Source organism: Sus scrofa, chromosome 7, assembly GCF_000003025.6.
Source record: "Sus scrofa isolate TJ Tabasco breed Duroc chromosome 7, Sscrofa11.1, whole genome shotgun sequence".
Taxonomy (NCBI): domain Eukaryota; kingdom Metazoa; phylum Chordata; class Mammalia; order Artiodactyla; family Suidae; genus Sus; species Sus scrofa.
In genome coordinates, this window is record NC_010449.5 from 45,818,545 (window position 1) to 45,833,032 (window position 14,488).

At 43.8% G+C, this 14,488-nt stretch overlaps 1 protein-coding gene across 10 annotated transcripts in view; it reads right to left on the bottom strand.

The window, feature by feature from the left end:
* The window catches only part of PKHD1 (PKHD1, fibrocystin/polyductin), a 477,788-nt gene that overhangs the window by 371,191 nt on the left and 92,109 nt on the right, over nucleotides 1-14,488 (bottom strand). For all 10 annotated transcript variants that reach the window (XR_002345756.1, XM_021098821.1, XM_021098820.1 and 7 more), the window contains one exon: nucleotides 11,800-11,950. Coding sequence is in view for 9 of the 10 variants with exons in the window: in XM_021098821.1 (XP_020954480.1) it covers nucleotides 11,800-11,950 (151 nt within the window). In the remaining variant the exon portion in view is untranslated. The remainder of the gene's footprint in view (nucleotides 1-11,799; nucleotides 11,951-14,488) is intronic.

Here is a 14,488-nt window from a genome sequence, read left to right on the forward strand (position 1 = left end):
GCCAGGGAATAAGCCATCTCAAAAGTGAGCCCTGAACGGTAGGATGAGGCCATGCCTGTGACTCCTGATGGACCTTTCTCGTTCCATGAGCCACCCTGTGGGTCACTATTATTTAAGTCCATTTGACTTTTTTGTGTTCTTTTTTCCCTTGTGATCGAAATCTTCCTAGTAAGAATTTTTAAGTAAAATTTACAAAAAGAAATGAAAGAATGTATGGAAAAATACCCATACATAGATCACATAGAGCTATGGCTACAGATATAGAATACAGTGGTAATGTAGAACTGATTCACTTTGCTGTACACCTGAAATGAATACATTTTAAGTCAACTATACACCAATAAAAATTTTTTAAAGATTACTGATAAAAATATATATACTCCATTGGAACAAATTTTATTCATGCATAATGTTCCAGAGTGATTCTTAGGACGATATAAACAGACTCGGCACAGGTAGACATACCAGAAATAGTCATGTCTCCCCCCAGACTCCTACAGTTTGCAACAATGCTGCAAAAGAAGGTGATTAATTTCTTGGCACTAGAAAATTCTGCAGAGGATCTCAGGACATAGGGATTAAGGTTGAAAATGGAAGCACGTCACCAATGAAAGGGGAAGAGAGTGGGAATCCAGAGTATGGAAGCAGGCTGACTGTACCCTACTAACTCCCATTAGGCCAGAAGTTCTGCCTGGTGGTCCAGTCTTGCAGTCCAGTTTGTCCTCCCTGCCACCAAAATCATAAACCAGGACCCTCTTCCATGTGGACTCACAGAGGAGAATTAAAGGCACCATAAGAAATGCAGTGGGTTGCCAACTAGGCTAAGGTTAAAGACGAGGTCATCAGTCTCTAGCTGGGACTGGCTAGATCACATGCAGTGACAAAGTGCCCCAAACCATCAGGGGCAGGACACAACATCCACTGCACATGTTGGCAACTCTCCAGGGTGGGACAACTGTCCTCTGGAAGTAGACATCATGCTCTGAGCCATCAAGTCATCCTGGCAAAGGGAAAAAGAGGCCTGGAGAGTCCCACCCAAGAGATGCTTCTACCCACGTGCTAAGCAAGTGACTTGGCCCATCGCACTTCAAAAGGAGGGCAGGGAGTGCAAAGCCTCCTTGGGCTCAAAACAGATGAGAACTAGACACTAGAGGAGGCTACCACAGAGGAGAGTGGGCATTCTCAGTTAAAAGAAAAAAAAACACTTCTGAAAAATCAGTTAAATATCCATAATCTTAGGAGGGGACCAGCATTTAGTCTTAATGACCAGCTCAACCTTGCTTCCAACAGCACCTCCCTCCACAGGCACACACCCCCAAAGAAAGATGCTGAATAAAAGAGGCGATTTAAAGGGAAGGAAAGGAAGAAGGGAGACAAAAGAAGGAAAAGGGGGGGGGAGTGAGCAGGGACGGGAAAAGGAAAAAGAGAAAAACAAAAGAAAGGAAAAAAAGAAAGAGATGAAAAACCAAAAGGAGATGAAAGAAAAGATTAGAAAACAAAAATGAAAAGGTGTTTCGGGGTTTCAGTTATAGGAGAAACAAAATCAGTTCAGGAACAGAAGGCAGTTTCCAATTAGCCTCTAACTAGCCAGACACATTATAAAGAAAATGTGAAATTTGTTGCCTCCCTGTGTTACACCAATTTTCTAGGAGAATCTCAGAAACAAAAAAGAGGGATTAAATTAAGCAGTGGGGTTTTGCTTTCTTAATCCCCGCACCAAAGTGAATTTTAAAAACATAAATATTTCTAAAACCAATGGCTACGATCCAACCAGCCAAACACCAGGATTGGGTGAAAGCTATTTTGTAGTCACTGAATAAATGAATGGAGTGAGAGACCTACAGAGACTTGGTCTTGTCAAATCAAGTAACACACTTGAAGACCCCAGCTTTGATCACAGCACTTCTAACCTAAGAAACCATCCCTAGTGCCAATGATAGTGTGGATGCAATAGAGGAAAGGGCTGTCCACCGACAATGCAAATCTGTATCCCTCCCTTCTCTTCCTACTTGTGATCTGTACCAACTGCCTGCATCTCCTCACCACTCACTTACTCCTTAACCCCACAAAGCCTGGTTTTCCTCCCCACCAATACTGTCCTGCAGCCTCAAGCATCACTAAGGACCTCCTGATCAGCACTTTTCCTGCCTCATCACCCCTTCCTTCAATCTCTCCCCTCTCCTGGGTCCCCCAACACTGCAGCAGGAGTTATCAAACATACTTTTAGCAACAGAACCTTTTTTCAAAGGAGAACTTGCCTAGAACACCTGTTGACTACCATATCTTTAGAGAGTAGTGTTAAGTCATCAAATCTTGTTCTTTTTTTTTTTTTTTTTTTTTTTTTTTGTCTTTTTGCCATTTCTTGGGCCACTCCCACAGAGGTTCCCAGGCTGGGGGTCAAACTGGAGCTGTAGTCACCAGCCTACGCCAGAGCCACAGCAACGCCAGACCAAGCCGTGTCTGCAACCTACACCACAGCTCATGGCAACGCCAGATCCTTAACCCACTGAGCAAGGCCAGGGATCAAACCCGCAACCTCATGGTTCCTAGTCGGATTCATTAACCACTGAGCCACGATGGGAACTCTGAAAGCTTGTTCTTCTTTTTGAAGGTAGTTTTAGCTATTCATTACATTGCCATAAAATTTTTTTTATCAGCCTGGAAATTGCTACCAAAAAGAAAAGTTGGGTTGTTTTATTGGAAGTGCCTTGACTCTAAATATTTACTTAGAACTATTATTAAACGTCAGAATGTTAACATCTTAATATTATTGAACACTCCAAAACTGGATCTCTTAACGTTTCCTCTGATTTGGATTCATTAAGCTTTGGGGAGTTCCCACTGTGGCCCAGCAGGATCTGCATTGTCTCTGGAGCGCTGAGTCACAGGTTCAAATCCCTGGCCCAGCACTGTGGATTAAGTATCTGGTGTTGCCACAGCTGCAGTGTAGGTTGCAGCTGCGGCTCAGATCTGATCCCTGGCCCAAGAATTCCGTATGCTGGGGGGCATCCAGAAGAGAATAAGTAAATAAACAAATACATACATACATACATACATACATACATACATACATACATACTTTAGAGCAATTTTTAAAAAAGGTTTGGAGATCTATGGGATTGTATTTTCCATCAAATTTGGGAAACGGTTGGCCATGATCTCATTAAATAGTTTTCTATCCCTCCTACCTCTACCTCCTTTTCCATACCACCTGTTTACATAAGCGGCCCTCAACTCCAGGCATCCATGGCTCCCCAGGGAGAATGCTTCTCTCTTCCTGGGTTTTCTTCCCCTGCACTGTGTCTGGAACAGTGCCCCCAGCCAAAAAGTTCCTCTCCTTGCCTGTTTCTCTTCTCTCAAGGCTCACACCCTTGTACCATCTGTTCTCCAAAGCCTGAAGTATATTCTGACTAGTTTCACAAGTGTGTAATCCGCAGGGGGGTAGGTCTAAAACTCATCACTCTCATGGCCAAAACCAGAAGTCTGTCCATTACACTTAAGAGCAGTGTACTAAAAAGCTAAGTGGACCCTCTGTGGAAGGGAGGCTTCGTGAGGCTTTCACATATCAAAAATCCATGGGTCTCTACTTGGGTTTGATTGCTCCAGAAAAGTATCTTCCCATCTCCTTTCTGGAAAGGACAGACCTTGAATTACCAGGGTGCTGGGGCTGAGCAGAGGAAAGACTTTGGTGGGGAGGCAGGGGAGGTTGACCTCTCTTTGAAGATCCTCCAACCATTGTCCAGATTCCCATGGCATCTCCATCCCTCCTCCCCTGTGCTTGACTGATATCAAGCACCTAATTAATGTGTCACTAATTCAGCTTGTCCATAAATTATGCCTCTGCTTCCTGGAGGATGGAGTAGAAATAGACTCTGATTGGGTCGAGTAGTAGTAATATCCTGGGGCTCTAGCTACTCTATAGAGGATCCCAAACAACCCCTGCCTGCCTCAATTTCTCTAGGGTCCAGTGGGGCAAACTGTCTTACTTTTTAACCTGCATATCCCTTTGCAGGAAATTAATTTTGATTTTCCTCCTCTCCCAAAGTCATCTGCATCCTCCCACATACTTTTCATCTCCACCTAATGTTTGTGCTGTTACAAATATCTCACTTTTATCAAAGAAGGGGTTTATGCCTCTGTTTCATTCTCTCCTTTTCTTATATCTATTTGAAACAGGAGATTCCTGCCTCGGCTTGGTTAAGAATCCATTCTTAACTGGAGAAAGTTTCACAGCCCTATTTTCAACAGTTTTCACTCTGGTTCTTGCCATTTTCTGGGGTTTTTTGTTGTTGTTGTTGTTCCTTCCTCTTTGTTCTCATATCATCTTCATTCTCAGATTCATTTTATGAGTTGCCAGAGCACATCATTTTTCAGAGAGAGTGCACACGGGTGATAAACTTTCTGAATTTTCTATAGCGTCTGTCTTTGTTTCCTTCCCACTCCAAGTCATATTAGATGGGATATAGGATTCTGGGTTTTAAAATATCTCCCACATAACTTTAACAGCACCGTTTCCCACTTCTTTTTCCACTGATGTGGCAGATCAGATGTTCAGAGAAACCTCTTCAGGTTATCACAACGGAAATTGTTGGGTAAACATCTGGATGAGCGGAGTGCAAGTCAAGGGATTCCTTGGAGGCAGAAACGAGAAGGCTGCTTTCTCCGCCCTCGCTTCCTTCTTTTCCTGAGTCCATCATGGAGTTCCTGAGTCACCTTGGGCTTGGCCGAGTTTAACAGAGACTTGGCCGAGTTTCATGCTACAAAGGACCAATCCTACGTCCTGTCCCCAAGCAAATAATCCCTCTTCGCTGTGTGAGCTGCTCTTCAGACATCATCTTGAGAACCCCCAATCCATGTCCACGAGAACAGAGCAAAAGAGAGAGAAGGAAAAGGAGGCAAACTGGCCCTAGCAGTTCCTCCAAGCAACCCTTTCATTAGTCATCCTGATACCTGCCCTCTCTGATGCTCAAGCTTCAAATCTCTCCCACGGCTCCACTGAAAAGGCTAGCTGATTCTTTCTATCAGTTTTCTCTAAACTGGCTTTGCATTGTGCTTACTCCTCTGTGATTTCTCTACCCACCTAAGCCGTTTTGCTCTTTGCCCTTCAGAAATGCCTCAAAACCTCTGTTGGTCTAATGGCACCTTATTGTGTTTTCCAGCACTCTTTGAAATTTTTTTCTTTTTCTAATACCTTTTCTCCTGTTTCAGTGTACCACAGTGATACATAGTAAGTCTAACCAATGTCTTCTGAAGAAGGGAAAAATGTACCTGTGCTAAAATGGAAAGATGATGCACTCATTAATTTATAAATCCACTCACATAGTTAGTAATTTTGAATGGGATCTTCTGGTGTATTACGCAAAATTCTAAGCTTTGGCAAACAGTGACAAAGCAAATTTCCTCTTTTCTAGGCGCTTCTATCTGAGAGTGCCACTAGGTTTTATAAAAATATAAGTTGAAGAACAGGAGTTCTCATCGTGGGGCAGAGGAAATGAATCCAAATAGGAACCGTGAGGTTGCAGATTCGACCCCTGGCCTTGCTCAGTGGGTTAAGCATCTGGCATTGCCATGAGTTGTGGTGTAGGTCGCAGACACGGCTCGGATCTGGCATTGCTGTGTCTGTGGTGTCGGCCAGCGGCTACAGCTCCAATTAGACCCCTAGCCTGGGAATCTCCATATGCAGCCCCAAAAAGACAAACAAAACAAAACAAAACAATAAGTTGAAGAACAATATAAATGACACAATAACATCTTTGTGTGCAAATGAGTGTACATACGCCAGTACCTCTGTGCGTGTGTGTGTGTGTGTGTGTGTCCCTTCAGACAGAATCTTCAGGGGGTTAGGATTAGAGAGGCAACATGTGAGAAGGCTTCTTCTAACTGCATTTTTTATATTTCAGTATTGTTCATTTGTACAATTGAGTCAGCCTCTGTTCTAGGCACTTTGGACATAGAGCGAACAAAGCAGGCAAATATTTCTGCCTTCTTGGAAATCATATTCTAGCAAGAAACGCCAGACACTAAACTATAAACATAATAAACTAGTATTATATGAAACATGTTAGCAGGTGATAAGGGCAAAGGGAAAAATAGAACAGACTTAGGAAAATTACAAGTGTAATATACCGAGTGAGCAGCCCTGGGGTACAACTTTAGACAGGATGGGAAGGGTAGACTTCATTGGGGAAGTATAACATTTCAATAAAAAGTTCAAGCGGAGGATGGTACTTGAAAAGGGAGGGGAAAAGATGTTCGACATTGGTAATTATTAGAGAAATGCAAATCAAAACTACAATGAAGTGTCACCTCACACCGTCACAATGTCCATCAACACAAGTCTACAAATCATAAATGCTAGAGAGGGTGTGGAGAAAAGGGAACCCTCCAGTACTGTTGCTGGGACTGTAAATTGGTGTCGCCACTATGGAAAACATAATAGAGGTTCCTTCGAAAACTAAAAATAGAGCTACTATATGATCCAGCAATCCCACTCCTGGGTATATACCTGAAAAAAACGAAAACCCTAATTTGAAAAGATACTCGCACCCCAATCTTCATAGCGGCACTATTTACAATAGCCAAGACATGGAAGCAATGGAAAGGTCCATGAACAGTGAATGGATAAAGAAGATGCAGTATATATGTATAATTGAATACTACTCAGCCATGAAAAAGAGCAAAATAAAGCCATTTGCAGCAACATGGATGGACCTAGAAATTATCATACTAAGTGAAATAAGTCAGACTGAGAAAGACAAATATTGTATCACTTACATGTGCAATCTTTATAAATGATACAAATGAACTTGTTTACAAAGCGTAAATAGACTCATAGAAAACAAATTTATCATTACAACAGATTTATCATTATTAAAGGGGATAGCAGGGGGTAGGGATAAATTAGGAGTTTGGGATTAACAGCTACACACCACTATATATAAAATAGATAAACAACAAGGACATACTGTAAAGCACAGGGAACTATATTCAATATCTTGTAATAACTTATAATGGAAAAGAAACTGAATATATCTATGTATAACCAAATCGCTTTGCTCTACACCTGAAACTGATGCAATACTGTAATCAATTATACTTCAGAATAAAGAAGATGGAGGAGGAAGAGTATTCTAAGCAGAAGGAAGAGCAGAGGCAAAAGTTTCAGTATGAGAGTGGGCTTGGCATGTTACAGGAACAGCAAGGAGCTGATGGGCCTAAACAGAGCTGGTACAGGTGAGGTAAAGCCAGAGAGGAGCTGGAGGAGGGGAAGTGGCACAGAGATGGCCCTTTAGATCGGCATAAGGACTTGACTTTTTTTTTTTTTTTCTTTTTTAGGGCTGCAACTGCAGCATATGGAAGTTCCCAGGCTAAGGGCTGAATCAGAGCTGTAGCCACCAGCTTACGCCACAGCCTACACCAACGTGGCTGTGGGATCCGAGCCATGTCTACGACCCACACCACAGCTCACAGCAATGCGGGATCACCAACCCACTGAGCAAGGCCAGGGATTGAACCCATGTCATCATGGTTACTAGGCAGATTCATTTCTGCTGCACCACAACAGGAACTCCCAGTACTTGACTTTTTTGAGAGAGAATCTGGGAGCCGTTGGAAGGTTTTAGGGAAGAGTGAAATTGTCGGACAGATTTGGAAGGGATCACTGGGGCTCCATTAGAAGACACTGAAGACATGGGGCAGCAGGAGAGGCAGGGAGACTGGCCCCGAAATCTTCAGCAGGAAGCCATGGTGGAGAAGGGAACGGAAGACTTGCTAAAGAGCAGTCAGGTTAAAGGCACAGACAACAACAGGATTTCCTGATGGGCCTGATGCGGGATTTGGAAGATCAAGGATGATCCCCAGCCTGGGCAACTGAAAAGCTGCTGTCAACTCGGTTCAGGGCTATAGTGGGAGTGGGGGTGCTGGAGAGTGGGGGTGCAGGGGTGAGTGGCAGTGCAGGTCAGGAGTTCAACCTGTTAGACTTAAGATGTCGTTTCAAAATCCAAGAGAAGATACCAGTAGGTGAAGTTTGGGAATCAGAAGTTCAGGAAAGAGTTCGGGGCTGGAGATTACAATTCAGGAATCATGAGCATGGAGATGTGTGTGTGTGTGTGTGTGTGTATGTGTGTGTGTGTGTGTGTACATACATATATCTATATATGTATATATATTTCAAATATTTGACAAGATCATTGTGCAAAGTTGGAGCATAATGTTCTTACCTACCACATTTAACTTTCAATCTCTCTGAAGACATTGTCTCACACCAGTTAGCAAGTGTCAGCTGTTGGGTGTGCCCCCACCTCTCCACTCCTTCTGCCACTCTCCTTTGCTTATCTCTCAGCTTCTTCCATTGGTTCCCAGGGCACCCCTCAGCTAGCCACCAGCCCAATGGAACTATAGCACACCTGGGACCACACAGTGACCCCTCAAAGACTACTGGTCACCTGATGAACTAAAGGACCAAATGCCTAACCAGCCATTACAACCTGACCCCGGCCCATCTTTCCACACTGACGACTCACGAGTGGTAGTTCCAGACCTTCGCACACACCATGCTCTTCCCACTATGCCTATGGGCGTTGGCTTTGGTGCCTTGGGCACACTGGGTTCTCCACCACAACTGCCTTTCCTCTGTACTCCTGCCTGCCTAAACCCTGCCCATTCTTCCTGGCATGATACAAATGCTACTGCTTACCTCAGCAGACTGCCCCATCCAAAGAGAATCTCTCCCACCTCTGAACCTCCCCTCGAGGGTAGGGGAACGAGTGAGGCATGGGCAACATTTCACAAAGTGAGGGCAGCAGGGCAGACACCAGCCCCCAAAGAAATTATGGGAATAACGGGCTCTGCACACAAACGACTTCAGGCAATACTCTATACAATAGCCCCCTCCTGGAAATTTACATTATGCATTCACATACTGAATGTTCTCAAAAGTCCTTTTGTTAATATATAGGTATTTAACCCAGCTTTCATAAGTGTATTTACTTCTGGAAACCTTTATCCCAGAATATAAACATTTCATGGAACTGGTGTTTCCAGGTTCCCACGCACTACTTGGAGCTGGAGGTCTGAATTCTAGCCTTCTTTTTTTTTTTTTTAGTCTTTTTAAGGCCGCACCTGTAGCACATGGAGATTCCCAGGCTAGGGGTCAAATTGGAGCTGCAGCTGCCAGCCTACACCACAGCCACAGCAACTTGGAATCCAAGCCTCATCTGTGACCTACACGGCAGGTTGTTGCAACACTGGATTCTTAACCCACTGAGCAGGGCCAGGGATCCAACCAGCATCCTCATGGATACCAGTCGGGTTTGTTACCGCTGAACCACCATGGGAACTCTATGAATTCTAGTCTTTTTTAAGCACTTATTAGTGCTCGTTCTCTCTAGGCCCAGGCCTGGATAAGGTAATTGTGTATCCTAAGGTCCCCGGATTGCCCAGCATCTATGGGATAACCAGACATCCCTGAACTGGAGTTTCCTAGACATTGGCTTTAGCCTCATAGGTTTTGAGACACAGCCCTCTGATTCCTAGAGATGAAATGGTTTACTTTCTCCATGACAACCTATGGCCTCATGGGTTATGATACTAAATGACAGCAGTGTGACCTTTATCAGGTCACCTCTCTTAATGGACCTCAGTGAACTCATCTCTTAAATGAAGTAGCTGGTGTTCAACTGTGATGAACTGACCCCCCTACCTCTTTCCCATTATTTTTTTTTTATTTCTTTCCTGGAAGAGGACATCGAACGTGATTGGAACTCAAAAAGTACATGCTGTATAAATATTTAAAGATGACAGACATTTAGACCTCCAAAAAACCTCAGAATTAGTCTTTGAGATGATGGAGAAATTCAATGAAATCTAAGAAGTGAAATGACCTGGTCAAAGCAGTAAGTACTTTGGAGAAACGACCCGATCTCATTTTCTAGCACTGAGACCAGCAAACAAACGAGCATGGCCAAGAGCAGCCAACTCTGGACGTGGACTGCGTGCAAGGTGCAGGTCACAGCTGCTCACACGTCAGAATCCTCACACCAACCTGATTATTATCCCCACTTTACAGATGGTAAAACTGACACACAGAAGGGTTAAATGGCCTGAGGTCTCCCAAGCAAGAAGTGAACTATTCCAGCCCCAATGGTCCAGCTCAAAGCCCACCTCTAATCCCTGTGTCACCTGTCTCCGCCTCTCTGTCACCAGCATTTGCCCAAGGAAGCGCTGCAACAACCCCAGGATTTTTTTTTTTTTTTTTTTTTTTTTTTTTTTTTTTTTTTGGCTGTACCCATAGCATGTGGAAATTTCCAGGCCAGGGATCAAACTTGTATCACAATAGCAACCTAAGGCACTGTCGTGATGATGCTGGATCCTTCACCCAAGGAGCTACATGGGAACTCCGCCCCCAGGTTTTTACACAGGCAGAAATTGAAGCCCCGAAAGACTGCAAGCTTGCTCTCTGTCCCACCAGCCAGTCTGAAGAGCACAGCTCTCTTTCCAGAATCCAACACTGATTGGGCATCTCACTGCCTACTAGAAACCTTGGGGGAGACATCACTGCACCAACTGCTGAGACAGGGCATGGGTGTGAAGAAGAGGCTGCGATTAGGGGAAGGTGGAGCTGCTGAGGACAAATTAAAGCTGTCAGTGTGTTGAAAGGAAAAGGGGCCTTGGGGCTAGGGGAGAGGGGAACCCAATGAAGGGAGAAACAACAGCCCTCTACAACCATCTGAAGGGACAGAAAAGGGGCATGAGAAGCCCGGGAGGTGACAGGATGGGCAGGGAGACCCCCGGGGGAGGGGGAGGGGGAGGGCAGACAGGGAACAGCTTAGAAAGGACAGAAAAAGCATGTGGTTTGTAATTGCGTGCATTTTCAGCATGAATCCAAAAGTTATAGAAAAACGTGCATTGAGAACCCAGGAAGCACAGCTCGAGCTCCCCCAGAGCAACCTCCACCAGAGGATCTTGGATAGTGTGTGTCCCTTAAATAGGTGCTCAATAAACATTTGCTCCAATAAAAGAGACGAAAGAGGAAGATCTGAGGATGGCTTTCATAAGGAGAAAGACACCTAAGGGAGTAGATGCTCAATAAATATTATTTTTTATCCTGTGTACCATGAGAAGCCTGGAGAATTGCAAACGATTATCTGATATGTTTCCAAAGAGCCCTTCCCCTCTGATTTCAGTTCTCAAAAATTCCCTGGGAGGCTGTGGGATCTCTCACTGGGGACTTTGAAGAACACATTCTTAGAAGAGCCACTTGGAGGGGGTGACTAAGATGATTTATGACGGGTAGAAAGACAGACCTCTTCTCTCCTCGGTCCTCATTTCCATGTCATTCTCTCTGAAGTGGAAGTTTCCACGCTGCTCTGCAGAACCCAGGGTGAACAGGCTGGGCCAGCAGGTACAGCCATCCCACCAACCAAGGATGGCTGGCTGATTTGGAAAACTTCCAGAAGGGCCTGGGTTAAATTGTAGGCCATTAATTTTATGGAGAAATACACCACAGAGAGCTTCTTTCAAACATGCTCACAGAAAGCAGGACAAAATGCTGAGATTATCTGCTCAGAATTTGCTTTAAAAGGGCCCAGGCAGCACTCATTTATTTTTTGAGAAAATATATGATTAACCATAGTTAAGTATGAATTCAGATGCTGTGCATTAGACCAGCTCCTCAAAGTTGGAGAGCATTTAATATTATATATCGCTGCCATTTGGGCTAAATTGTTTTTTTAATGTACACAATATTACAAATTTAATTTGAGCTGTTTGAATCAGTCTGTAAAAGAGATTTGATTATACCTGAGTGTTCTGGCCCCAGCTTTTCCGTATCTCAGTAATCTTGGCGGTAATTGGCTGATTAGGCGTCTCACACTCCATCTTTGCCTCAGTTTCCATGGTAATGGTACAGGAGCTATTATAGATGAGAACTTCATCTCTTTCCACTTTAGGGCTGAAACGAGAGGGGAGGTTAAATGGGGTGTCATCAATCTTAATGAAATGCAATTATTTTTACTCTTATTAATCATTGCAAGCCATTAGCTTGTGGCAACTACAGGCCACCATTTGTCAAATTTTGCAAATTTCTGTAATTTTGTTTCCATTCTTTTATTGTTTATTTGTTTTCCCTTTATCTGCACACCCTGCAATGAAAATGCACATGGTAAATATCTTTCACTGAGGCCTTTCTCTTTTCCAGATCTATCAGGAACATTAGCAAAAGCTTCTCCAAGCCCAACCAAGTAAGCAATGCACAGACAATATTTCCAGTTCCAAAAATGGAACCAAATGCTGGGAAAAAAATTTTTTTTTTCTCTTCCCCTTCCCTCTTCCTGTTCTTACACTCAGTGTTGGGGGACTGAATTGCTTGAATCCCTCCAGGGCAGATGGAGAAATTGGAAAACCCACACAACTGGCTAACTGGTCCCTAATTCCAACTGTGAAAAAATGAGCTCATTTAGGCTTTCAATTCCCTCTCCCCAGCTGATGGCAATGAGGCTCTGTTGCTAGCAGTGGAACATTAACTTAGTAAATTAATTAAACTTACTTAACAGCCCAGACTAAGGAGATTCGATATATGTGCCAGTTATACTATCAGCCACTCGCTTTAAAAGTCCTCTTGCTTTAAGGAGAGAAGCCAGACTGGATTGAAAATGAAAAACAGCAGTGTAGCCTCAGAAAGTCTAAAAATATGTGGTCCAGAGGAGATGAGAGCATGGAGTTTGCAGGGCATGGCCCCCAACAGGTGTGATATTTATTCAAGAATAATCCTGCCCGTAGGCAGTGTTGCAATGATCTCAAAGATTACCGGTAATAATAATACATGATGTTTTACACTTTTTAACGCTTGCATATGTATGATCTCATTTCGGTCTGGAACGTAGGTAGAGGCATAAAAAATGCAACCCGAAGAGATCAAGGGATTTGCATAAAGTAAAACACACAAAGTAGGGCAGCTCCAAAATGAGAATCCAGGGGTCCCGTCTCCTGGAACCATACTCTCAAGTTTCGAGAAGCTGACGGAAAATCGCCACCAAAATGGCAGATCCCCTGGGGAGGCCAGGAAGGGTAGTGAAAAGGAAGGGTAAAAGGTCAGTGCCCAAGAAACTATCCATCATGTGGAACTAGACCATCTTTGTTCAAATCAATGTCAAAAACGTTTCTCCCACAGTTTGCTAGAAATAATGAGCGGGATAACTACCACATCTCCTTAATCTTCTGGTGTTTGTGCTAAAATATCCCCACGCCGTGTCCCCCCTAGACATGACTGCTGTCTTCTAGACCTACTAGAGTCTGTGACTGTTTTAACATCGCGCAGCCCTAACGGACCACTGGGGCGATCGTCTGCCTCTACGTGAGCCCACCCCAACCCCTGCACCAAGACCACGATCATTTTGTAGCCCCCAAGCTTAAACCAAAGTGGTGGTGAACTAAGAGTCTCAGAGCCACAGTTACCTGGGATTTTCACCACCATGTATTCCTTCATCTGATTTGCTGAGAAGCATGAGCACGCAGAGGTGCGGCTTGGAAGCCAACCAGCTAGATTTGAATCCCCAGGCAGAGACTGACCGTCTATCTGATACTGGAAAGGTATGACTTTCTAAACTTTGGTTTCCACAGTGATAAAATGAAGTTACTAATCATCAAGTACCTGTTTTAAAGTGGGGGGGGGGGGAGAGAGATGGGCAGTAGAGCAAAATAAAGCCTACAAAAGGATTTGGACAGAATCTGGCACCAGGAAGTGCTTGATAAAGTCGGCTCTTGTTCTAGTTTTAGGTGATAGCGATGTTGGTGGTATTATTGTTGAAATGTCAATGTGGGAATTTACATTTGTTGTGGTTCGGGTCATCTCACTGATGTGGACCCATTGCCCAGATGTGTTGTGAACCTGAGCCTCTAACTTAGCTACACATTCATTCTGCTGAGCCATCATCCGGGAGTGGACAAAGCCACAGGAAAAAAATACAGCATGTGCTCCCGGCATGTCGATTGCACTCCAGGATTCAGAAAGGAAAAGCCAAGCAACTTAACTTTTAATTAAACTGTAATTTAATATTTAAATAAATATGGATATGTTGTGGAATAGAATGCAAAAGTTGCATGAATGTTCCAAATAAAACACCTAACTTCAAAGCAACCTGATGCTCATGGCAGGGCACTTTGGACTTTGCAACTAGACTTTCTTTTGCTACCAGGGGTCAGGCTAGAGAGTTGCTGGAATAGTTTAAGAGATCAGAATCTCTTACAAAGCCACCAGAAAGGAAGTGAAAGTGGTTTCCCACACTATCTCATTTTTCATGAATTGGTTCCCAGGTGGCTCCTTCCATTTCTCAAGACTCACAGATCATCTGATTAGTAATTCATTCTAGAATTTTGTCAGGGATAACACAAACTTAGTTGAACATTTCCAGAATTCCCCTATTCTGCTTTTCAGGCAAGTGAAAGCATATCTGCCCATCACCCCTCTCTGTGGAATGGCCCCCTCTCAATC